Genomic DNA, 11,479 nt, shown 5'->3' with positions numbered 1-11,479 from the left:
GGCTTGCTCTGGTGGGTCTGAATTCAAATTCGATCTTATTGCTCATTTTCAAGTCTTTTTCTATCATTTCTCAACTAACACGTTAATATACTCAATTGTACACATGCATCACAATTAAAACAAGCCAAAGCTAGACATTAAAAACATGCACTATATTTATCAATATGCCAGATAATTTTCCTGGACAATTAAAGGGATCTTTGAAATTTCTGAGCACATGCGTCAGTGCTCGCAAAATCTGGCGTTCTTATGCGGGACCTGTTTCTTCTTTCTCATTTTTCCGTCATCCCATTTTTTCTTCTTCCATTTTCGTTCCTACGATTTCTTCAATTTGGAAGTGTTTCCTTACCCCCGTGGTCAACCCGACTTGCCATTTTAAAGTTACATTTATATTTATTAGTTATTCTTCTATATTTATTGTTTAAATAGTTCAAAATGTTATAATATTCGGTTTGATTTATATTATTTTTGTTCGATGGGATAATGAAATGAATAAATAATGGATGTATGAGCGAAAATTTTCTACCTGGAATTCAATCATGATTTTATTGAGGGATTAGTATAGTGTATAAATTTTGTTGTACAACATCACTCTAAAATGGATGATTCGAAAATTACAAGTCCATTTGCACGTTGTGATAATAATAAATTACTAGCTACAAATACGGTGATTGAGCATCTTGTGGAGATGAGGTTTACAAGAAATTACTATGATTGTGATCATTACAATGTGAAGCGTCGTCCAACTCAATTAGACAGACAAATCCATGCATTTTGATCCACGATCGAATCAATGACAGTATATAGTGCACAATGCATGGGGACAAGCAATTAGTCACGAGCCTTTATAACACGTTCTGCCTACATACATGCTAAAATCTCCCATTAACGAGTCGCAACAATTCTACAATTTGTTAGAATGGTGTATTTCGATTATCGGTAGAGTGTGATTATTTTGAGCTGTCAACAAATTCTCTAGTAATGACTATGAATTCTGAACATCAAATGTCTCAACAAATTGTTGATGAATTATGCCAGTTTAGGAGGGAGCATATACCGAAACCAAACTATATTCCTAATAGTTTCTATATGTGCAAGAATGAATACATATGTTTTTAAGATACGTTGTTACATGAAAAGGTGTGATAAGGCTAATTTCATGCATCGGTTATGTGGTGAAAAACACTTTATTTTACTGGGTCTAACGCAGTTTTTAAGCCAGGTGTGTGAAGGAAATCGCTAGATCCAGGAAGAGCTGGAGGCAATGGACTAGCGAAGGAAAGCGAAGGGAAGTGAGCAGAGTTGAAGAGAAAAATGGCTGGACGAAGGGAGTCAAAAGCTGAGGGTAACGAAGACTATTCATACCCTGCTGGACCCACTTCCACGCCTATATATAGAGGAGCATGCAGCACACGACATATACATGATTTTGCTCTCAGCTCACACACTTACACGCACTTGGGAAAAATGGGAGTTCTGGGGTAGTTAGGGGTTTCATCTTCGGAGAAAGTTAGTGGTAACACCGTCCTCACGGAGGGCGAAGATACGATCAGTTTACATTCAGTTTTTGCACTCTTATTCCGTCGAACTTCAACGTTTCCGAAGTCGATTGGTTGTTGGCTACTTACCGATTATCTATGCATTTAGTTTATGTCATGATGGTGTTTATTTTGTGTTGATCTACGTTGATTCTGTGCTTTTTGAGGTTTAATTTCAGACGTTGAATGTTATTCTCTGTTTTGGATGTTTCTGTGCTTGATCTGGGAAATAGGTTGTGGATCTGTGTTGTTGTTGTTGATCGGTGATTGATCGGCGAATCTGTAGCTATGGACATAAATTTGGACGGAGTTTGTTTTGGATGCTTGGATCCGGAGTGGATTTAGCATCCGAAGTGTGGATCTGAACAGGGGAAACCGAGTTGTGCATGGATTATGAATTTTTTGCTCTCTTTTCATTTTACTTCGTCTAGTACTCGCAGATCTGCTTAGGTTTAATTGTTCTTCGACTTTGTTGCTTAAAATCCAGTCTGCTTGTTTCGATTTACGTCCTATCTCTGTTTTTACTGGATGTTTCATGCCAATTGTTGGAGAAGATGATGTCTCTGTTAGTTAGTACTTTAGTTCGTTGTTTTTCAGCTTTTCATCCGTATTTTACCTTTTCAGTAAATGGTCCCCACCGTCAGTTGTTTTCCCAGGTCTAGGTAATTTAGGGAATAGTTTCTTAGATCTAGTGATTGTCCCGCTGTTCCAGTAAAATGCAATTTTCCTGTTTGTCTAGATCTGGTTGTTAGCATAGCAGATTTCAACACCAAGTCTAGTTTAATTTCCTCAACCCAAATTGCGTGGCAGCAGCCAACCCAAAAATAGTCCCTAATCCTTGAACATGTTTAATTGCGCATTCATCTCTGTGGGATCGATCCCTACTTCCCTGTACTAATTTTAGTATACGTGGTTGAGGGTTTTGAAGAGGTATTCTGTGTGTCCGACGACCGAGATCTTTCGACGATCTGTGAGTTCCTAGTGAGTTCCTAGACCCTGTGATCTAGTGGATTCGCTGGATCTAGGGAGCTTGATATTCCTTACTGTGCACACGGTCTAAACCCAGCAGCTTCAAGGTGCATAATCTATTTCAGAATAGATGAGAATAGAAAAGAATGCAAAGTTTATGGCTAGGACAGATTCATGGGTAATGGCAGTAGTCCATTCAAGAAGATGTACTATTTTCCTCGGCGCCCAAGTTTAAGCCGATTGCATGCATATAAAGTTATAGCCCAATCCGACGAATTCTCAACCTTGAAACCTTCGATAACACACATCTCTTTTTTTGTTTCTGAATCAAGGAATGCCAAGTTGACACTTAGAACAACTGAATTTTAGGTATAGTTTCCAATTGGGCTGGACCACCTAAGCCAACATGACCTAGGCCCGGTACGGGCCTGACCAAGCCCAACCCATACTTGAAACATATCAGGCCCGGATTGGACTCATTAGTTAGACATTTTCACATGTCACCCCAGACCTAGACGAGACGGCATTGTTTTGGACATTCTAATATACAACCTTGAATTCAGTTTGACCAAAATTCATTTTTTTAAAAAATTGACTACATGATAAAAAGTTCATGTATTTCCACCATATTCAAATTTGTTGGTAAAGAGTTGAATTGTTTATATTTATCTCAAAATTTTATACCATTAGTTTATACTTTATATGATGTAAAATTCCTTCTTATACATATGATATATCAAATAAATAAAACTTTCAATTACGCGCAAACGTTGATGTGGACTATTAGTCACTTCTCCACATATTCAATGTCATAGGGACAGAGTACGTCTGGGACCGTGCATGTCCGTATGCGTGGAGGACTCATAAACTTTCTCATTGAAGCATGGATAAAAAAAGCCACTTGGTTTGATTGCCACATGAGGTTCCTCAATAAAAATTACTGGTTTTATAGAGACAAAAAGATCAGAACCGAGTATTCTGGTCCTTCTCCAATATTAAACGGTGTTCTCTCTCCACTTTAACTATTTTATTTATATATGTGTTTATAATTTGCAAGAACCGACACGCTCGCTAAATTCCACACGTTTCTAGGGAGTTCTATTGAACTTTCAAGACAAAGAAATGTGAGGTATTTCGCGAGCACCAGTACCACGATATTTTGTTATGTGCTAGCTAGCACCCAAGTGCTCGCTAGTGTCACATGTTAAAACACCGTTTTGACAACATGTAGATCGCGATTTTGAAATAGCGAACTGTTCCATAGAATGGACGTATGCATCATCATCTCATTTATCCCACAAGATAACATGATAATAAAAATAGGACGCGTAAGACATGGAGTGGATATATCCCCTGGCCACGTGAATTCACGGGTACAATTGATCGGCCATGGCTCCTCTTCACGAGACCTAATAACATAGTGTGTCCCTTGCACCCCCATAATCTATGATATTGCTCTCTCCACCAACACCATACATTTCTTGCATCAAACTTCCTAAATTCGAACTCATTATTTGGCCATCTACCCCACCTCTCATGCAAATGCATGGTCCATATCAATACCACTCTTTCTTATTCTTTAATTATAAAAAATTCCTTATAGATAACATTCACATGCATGATCAATTCCAATCATATCGACTCAATTATCATCTCAAACTTATTTTATGAATTGATGGATATGCCGTTAACGTTGAGTGAACATCTTTAGCGAGCACAACTCATCAGTCATATAAAAAATTAATAATCCATACTCCCTCCGTTCCAAAGAAATATGTATATTTTCATTTATGGAAAATTATCCCCAACTCATTATCTGTATACATCAATTTATTTACAACTTATACCACTAGGATCCACCATTACAACTCATTAAACACTAATAATAATGTTGATCTCACTATCCACTAGCACTACTCTAGTTACTCTTGTCATCATCTCTCTTACTTTACCAATTACCTTTCTTACTCTATACCAAGTGTGTGCATTAATTCTCATGCCATTTTAAATGCCCATATTTTTATGATAACGGAGGAAGTATTTATTTGGATTCTAATAGATTATGAATTATCATTTGAAACTCAATTTTATATACACATTCATTGTTGGATTTGTTTTTTTCCATATAAAATACTCCAGTATAATAGAATAATAAAGTAATCAATCATATGTATACTGATTTTTTAATAATTTACAAAATTAACTTTTTGAATTTTAAAAATATCAATTAGGTACACCAATGATATTTTACGATAAAGTAATTAGTGGAGTAGAATTTTAGAATTGAAATAAACACACAAAAAATAATGCTCACATACAGTAGACGATCATTGATCACAAAAGATAAGTGACACTACTACCACTTTTATATATATAAGTGGTGCCAACCATCCTATTTTCAAAATCAATAAAATGAAGCACACCATGCTTCTTTTCCTCTTGATCAGCATAACCACCCTGTCCAACGCCACGCCTCCCGCGGCCGCCGGGAAGCCGCCAAGCAACGAGACGATATACCGAATGTCGCAAGGCCTGTGCTGGAACTGCGTGGGAGACGCCATACAATTCTTGTACGGGCACAACTTAGTGCGGGCAAGGAAAATGCAGCTGCCCTTACGCTGGGACTCGGAGCTTGCCCGTTACGCGGCGTGGTGGGCCGGGCAGCGGCGGCGTGACTGCGCGGTGGAGCACTCGTTCCCGGATGGCGGGTTCACGCTGGGCGAGAACATATACTGGGGCAGCGGGCAGGCGTGGACGGCCATGGACGCCGTGGGTGCGTGGGCCGATGAGGAGAAGTACTACGATTACGACACTAACAGCTGCGCCGCCGGCGAGATGTGCGGCCATTACACGCAGATTGTGTGGGGCAGTACGAGGAAGATCGGGTGCGCTCGAGTTGTTTGCGACGGCGGAGATGTGTTCATTACTTGTAATTACTCCCCACCCGGGAATTATGTCGGCGAGAGACCTTACTCATAGTGAAAAAAAGTCTAAGGGGAGGTTCAGTTTGCAAGATTATATCCCAAGATTAAATATGTATTGTGTTTGGTTCATGAGATTGAATCTCACTACTCAATACTAGATGCGATAATTAGTTATAGTCGTAAATTAATCTAACAAACTGAATAATCACTCAGTGAATAACTTTGTCTAGTATCGGAACACGGGATCGGAAAAATAAAATTGATGTGTGAAATCTTGTTTAAGGTCTCATGACGTGTACAAATTTGTGTAAGATAGTTTGGTGGAATTTGGACTCGTTTCAGTCACTATGTTGTCATGGGCATCTACAAAAATTAATTTTCCAAGTTCAGGTAAATGAAGAATGTTTATCAAACATGACTCGTAATCAAATAAATATGAATTGATTTCGGTCTAGCTGGTCAATTTATTATTTATATATCGGGCAGTTTAATTATACGTGGGCTCTAGATTGCGCCGTTTGATATATGGTAATCTACTTTTGGGAAGTAAATTTTAAAATACAATGGCGTTTATTAAAATTAACTGTAAAAAATATAGCACCTATATCTTAATGCTAGTATAATTAACTGTGAATATACTACTAATAAGGCTATTGTTTACATTTGGATCCCATGTTGCGGCAAAATGCACAGCAAGTGATGCTATGCATATCTCCATCCTTTAATGATTTTTATCAAGTTATATTATTATATTTTTATTTACAAATGAGTGATTTAGATTCGCACATCATCTCTGTTGTGTATTTTTCCATAGGAAGCGATCCAAACTAATATAAATGTATTGTATATTTCAGAACAAAAATACAAATGAATTGATGTACGAAATGTAATGCTTTCTGGACCGCTTTTGTTTTGAGGGTCATCCGCCATAGTGGGTTGCGATTGCGATATAATTAGGCCCATTATCTTTTACATGGCCTTAATTAAAGGCTGCTTGTTAGACTTGTTCATTACACTAGGTCATAAAAAAGATATTAATATTATTATTTGGAATCAATGATCGAGTGAGTACAATTAGTGATAAAATATATAGAGAAACTAATTTATATTTTATTTTTATTTGGTGAAGAATGGATGGTTTGAATCATAAAATTTACAGCATACAAGCGAAATTTAAACATGATGCACAATTCACACACATTTAAGTCATTTTAACATAAAAAAAAATGCATAATTTGATTTTAAAGGAAATTTCTATATTTATGCTAAATTTATATATTCACGCTAAATTTGATTATAGAAATTAAAAAAATGGAAATCATGCATATGTAACGTTTATTGACTTTCCCTAAACAAACATTTCACAACAATATACAACACCATATTCCCCCTCGTTTATGAACTAAACAAACCCAACCCCTATGCTACAAGAGTACAGGTGGCGGATCTAAGTGAGAACAAATTAAGGTATACAAGTGTTCAGATTGGCGAATAACCGGCGTTGAGCTCGAATTCGTTACACCACCATGCAAGATTATCACCCATTTCCTTAAAACAATCCAACTCATCTTCAACTTTCTTAAGATTATCTACAGCAAAACCGCAATATTTATCGTTGAGTACAAGAGGATTCTGCTCCACCATCTCACATCCCGGAAACGGAATCTTCAACGAATCTTCTTGTCCGGGAGCAGGAGCGGCAATTTGGTTCGTGAGATTCAAGTGTGGATTGTGATTGTTGTAGAGAGAGAAAGGGTATTGGAGGGACTGCAGCTGCATGTGGAGCTGCAGCCTCTCCAGGGCTGAGCTGCTCAGGTTATGCATATCGAAGGCCGGTATGCTAGAGCTAGACGACTTCCTCATGTGGCGGCCAAGGAGTTTCTTCTTTAGTCGAGTGTTCCAGTAGTTCTTGATGTCGTTGTCTGTCCTCCCTGGCAACTGAGCCGCGATTATAGACCACCTGGTGTAGAATTACTTAGTTGTTTAATTTTCAATTACTCACAAGAAAGAGAATAATTAGATTCATAATCTTAATTGAAACATAAGAATAGAAGACAATTGCAAAAGGACAAGAGAGAGACTTGGTGCCAATGCTGATGTAGAGGCTGCAAATGATGTTATCTTCTTCCTCGGTGAATCCGCCATGCTTGATGTTAGGCCTCAAGTAATTCAGCCATCTCAGCCTGCAACTCTTCCCACATCTCTTCAAGCCTGCATTTCACCATCATTAATTCATTTCAATCATATCTCTACATATATTATATATACATACCGATTTTGTGTGGGAGAGCAATCCAGTTGTTTCCGGTGCCGTATTGATCTATGTATGATTTTAGTTTAAAATCCTCTTCAGGAGACCATGGTCCCTTCTTCACATTGGCTTTGTCGCAGCATGGAGCTCTCCCCATCTTTTAAGTGTTTGTTTCTTCTCAATTTATTCAAATGGATTGTTTTGTGTATTTGAGAAATGCCAGAGAGGAAGACCTTAATTTATAGATAGGGAGATGATGATGATAATGATGATGTGATACTTTGACAAACAAAAAGTCTTACCATCTCAGTCTAGGGTTTCATCTCTCTCTCTCACACACACACACGCATGTATTTGGATTAGTTCAGTGGTAATATTATATTTTGGATTAGCTTTTTGAGGTTTGCAATAGCTTAAGAATGTGGGGGAAAAAGAGAGCAAATTCAAGGAACAAGTACATCTATTATATGTCTCTAACTTCATTGAAATGTTTAGGGTATTTAACATTTCTGAAAATAATCTAGTCAGTAGAACGAGTAGATGTGAAAATATTACATTCTTGATCTCCTATATTCAAATACTTAATTATGTACACATGTTAGCCTCGGTAATATGGGTAGATACAATCTCATTAATTGCCTTATTATTTTGTTATAAACTTATAAAGCACGTGAATAATCATTAAGATTTTGCTAATCATGTTTGAGCGTCGATACTCGCTTCCATGAAATAATTGAGTGCACCTTTATTTTGGAAAATTAATGTGTGAGACACACAAGAAAATGAAATATCACATGCTAGCTTGTCAACAAGTTTCTACATTCTTGATATTTATCTCGTGCATTTCATTATAATTAATGATAGATCATAAAACATCTCTTAAAATATAAAATTAAAAGAATAGTTTGGAAATTAATTAATAACTATTTCTCACCAAGACCAAGTCGTTGATTACGGCATAATATCGCATATAGTTCCTGCTGTTACTTCATGACACCCTAAAAGTGAACAACTTGGATACAATTTTTAAATTGCAAGAATTCCTACTATATTACAAAAAAGTTAGTGAGCAAATAATTAAGCAACACCATTAAAAATTCAAATCTTTTTTAAACGGAGGAACCCATCGATTGACCTTGGTTTCCCTACAACAATATTTTAGAGGAAAATGGGCCGGAACCACACTTGGTTAGAAATTACAAGCAACAAACAATCAAGATTTCAAAAAGGTTGTAATAAAGCAGTACTAGTAATTAAATTGACTCGGATATTTAAGGAGAAGAAAACATGTTTCTGTTTGTCTTCCTCTGTAGGTTAGAATCTCTCTCTCTCCATTGACACTTCATTTTTGCATACATCACAACTGAAGACTCTCTCATGACTTTTTTTTTAGGAGAGTTGTTAAAGGAATTGGTTTATTGATTAAAAATATGAATATGGGCCATCACGAAATAATTACATAATGATATAATACAAAAGATGTGAGGGAGAGAAAGACAAAGAAGCGATGAATATCCACGTTTATTTTTGAATGGATCAAAATAGCAAAAATATATTTCTATTACCAAATGGTGAGACTTTTGATAATAATAAATAATACTCCCTCCTTCCCACTTTAGAAGTCCCAGTTTACTACTTTTGGGTGTCCCACTTTAGGAGTCCCGGTTGGAATATTCCTTAATTGGTAATAGACTCCACATTCCACTCACTTTTTTCCACTCACATTTTATTATAAAACTAATATATAAAAGTATGACTCACTTTCCACTATCTTTTTTCATCAACTTTCGTTTATATTTCTTAAAACTCATGCCGAACTCAACTGGAACTCCTAAAGTGGGACTCATATTTTTGACATGTTGCAGATAACTATTGGTCCTTATTATTAAAATTCTGAACTACGGCACATATATAACTTTCCAAATTCAAATCAAGCCAACTAGCATCGAAGAATTTGTGTAGATGGAGCTAGCAAAGTTTCTGATAAAATTATAAGCTGAGCTCTTTATAAAATTTTAAATAAACTACATATTTATACTAATTTTATTAGTTTGAATTATAATATACTATACTACTCCCTTCGTCCCGGCTAAGATGACACATTGCTTAGCCGGCACGGAATTTTAGGAATTATTGATTAAAGTGTTTAATTGGAGAGAGAAAATGTTGATGTAAGTATTAAAGTAGAAAGATAAAGAAAGATGAATAATTTAATAGGAGTAAGAAAAAGTGGTTGAGTGTATTAATGAGAGAGAGAAAGTTTCCAAAAAAGGAAATGTGTCATCTTAGTTGGGACAACCTAAAAAGGAAAACGTGTCATCTTAAGCGGGACGGAGAGAGTACTATCCTAGCTAGCTTCCATGAGTGGATGCGTGCATTATTGCTTAATTCTTTTTCTATGGTCTTGGTTGGAGTTGGTAAATTTTTACAAAGATTTTTTGTATAACTGAACTTTAATTATCATGCATGTATCTATCTATATACTAATGGTCATGCCATGCATGTAAATTCCATGACCAGATCACTTTAAGGTGTACTATTAAGACTACATAATGGTAATCAAATTTTATTAATAAAGTGGCCCAATCCATTTGTATGCGACACTCAATTGGTATCCACAATAGGGTTTAATTAGCTTATCGTTAAATTACATTACTATTAATTAATTAACGGTATATTCATGTTCCTAAAAAATACTAAACCGAATTGCCCGAAAATAAATGAAATTTCGAATTTTGTTTCAAATTACCAGTATTTTCGGGCAATTCAGTTTATTTAAAAAAAATCTAAAATTTCAAATTGGACGCTAAAACTTAAAACAAAATTTAAATGCCAATTGTACTTTTGTGGTTCTAGTCTTGAATCTCATGTAGCGCAACTGCACAACAATTACATGTATAGTTACTTTATACATTAAGGCCTCTTTTGGTAGGTCTATTTTCATTAGATTAGGAAATTTATTAGACCATACATAACCGGGTATTTTGGTGGACAGGTACATTTTCTCGTGAGCTTGTGATAGGTGCGAAGCCCATTGCAAAACTCATGTTTTAGTCGGCTACATCGTATGTCGAAATTGGTGGGTTTTACTTACATGCTTCGACACAGCAACACTTGCAAATGATAGATCAACTAAGCGAAACTAATAATTTTATCATGTTCAAACGTAAACGTGTTAAATCCTAACATGCCTACCCAAAAGCTAGAGTCCTAAATGCACTTATTATGTAGGTTCATCCATCCAAAACCTATTACTAGTATACATAGTACTACTACTACATTTGTTCTTGTTTGATGATTGCCATGAACTCAACCAAATCAAGGTTTTGTAGTCTAGGCTTTTTCATGTGATCAGAACCTCAAAAGTCAAGATATACAATACCCTCCCATAATCGGATGCTTTGACAATCATACAACATACTTTTTGTTAATTAATTGTGCTACAAGACGCTGCAAATAGACGCAGTAGCTGAGCTCAATTAGTGTCCCAATTCCGCAAACTACAAGTTATCTTCACTAATTAACAAATACTACTACTATTAAGAGTCAAACCCATTTGTCTCTCTTTGTTGGTATCCAATGTCTTAGCCTTATCATTTCAGTACACCAATTATTTATCTAGTTCCTATTGAAAGAAATATAATTTGATATTTTTTGAAGAAATAGTAATTAATATATGTGCAAAGCTTGCATATTTTGGTGTAAATCACGATTATTTATGTGCACAAAATTTTTATGTCAAAATTTATAACCAAACCAGGAAAGCAAAAGTAACCAAAAAAAAATGAGAAAAGGTC

General features: G+C 35.9%; 1 protein-coding gene and 1 pseudogene across 1 annotated transcript; one reads left to right on the top strand and one right to left on the bottom strand.

The window, feature by feature from the left end:
- The first annotated feature begins 4,890 nt into the window (after window positions 1–4,890).
- On the top strand, window positions 4,891–5,563 carry LOC125197084 (pathogenesis-related protein PR-1 pseudogene; annotated as a pseudogene).
- Window positions 5,564–6,739: 1,176 nt separating this feature from the next.
- LOC125196954 (transcription factor MYB36-like) lies at window positions 6,740–7,878 on the bottom strand. The gene is made up of 3 exons (XM_048095621.2): window positions 7,704–7,878; window positions 7,513–7,642; window positions 6,740–7,391 (listed from the first exon to the last, which is right to left on the bottom strand). Exons 1-3 carry the CDS (start codon window positions 7,837–7,839, stop codon window positions 6,911–6,913), a joined length of 747 nt encoding a protein of 248 aa, XP_047951578.2. The 5' UTR covers window positions 7,840–7,878; the 3' UTR covers window positions 6,740–6,910.
- Window positions 7,879–11,479: the final 3,601 nt, after the last annotated feature.

This window comes from Salvia hispanica, chromosome 4, assembly GCF_029641045.1.
Source record: "Salvia hispanica isolate PSC_SH4W2 chromosome 4, Shi_PSC_v1, whole genome shotgun sequence".
NCBI classification, from domain to species: Eukaryota; Viridiplantae; Streptophyta; class Magnoliopsida; order Lamiales; family Lamiaceae; genus Salvia; species Salvia hispanica.
This window is presented reverse-complemented; position numbering and strand designations above follow the sequence as displayed.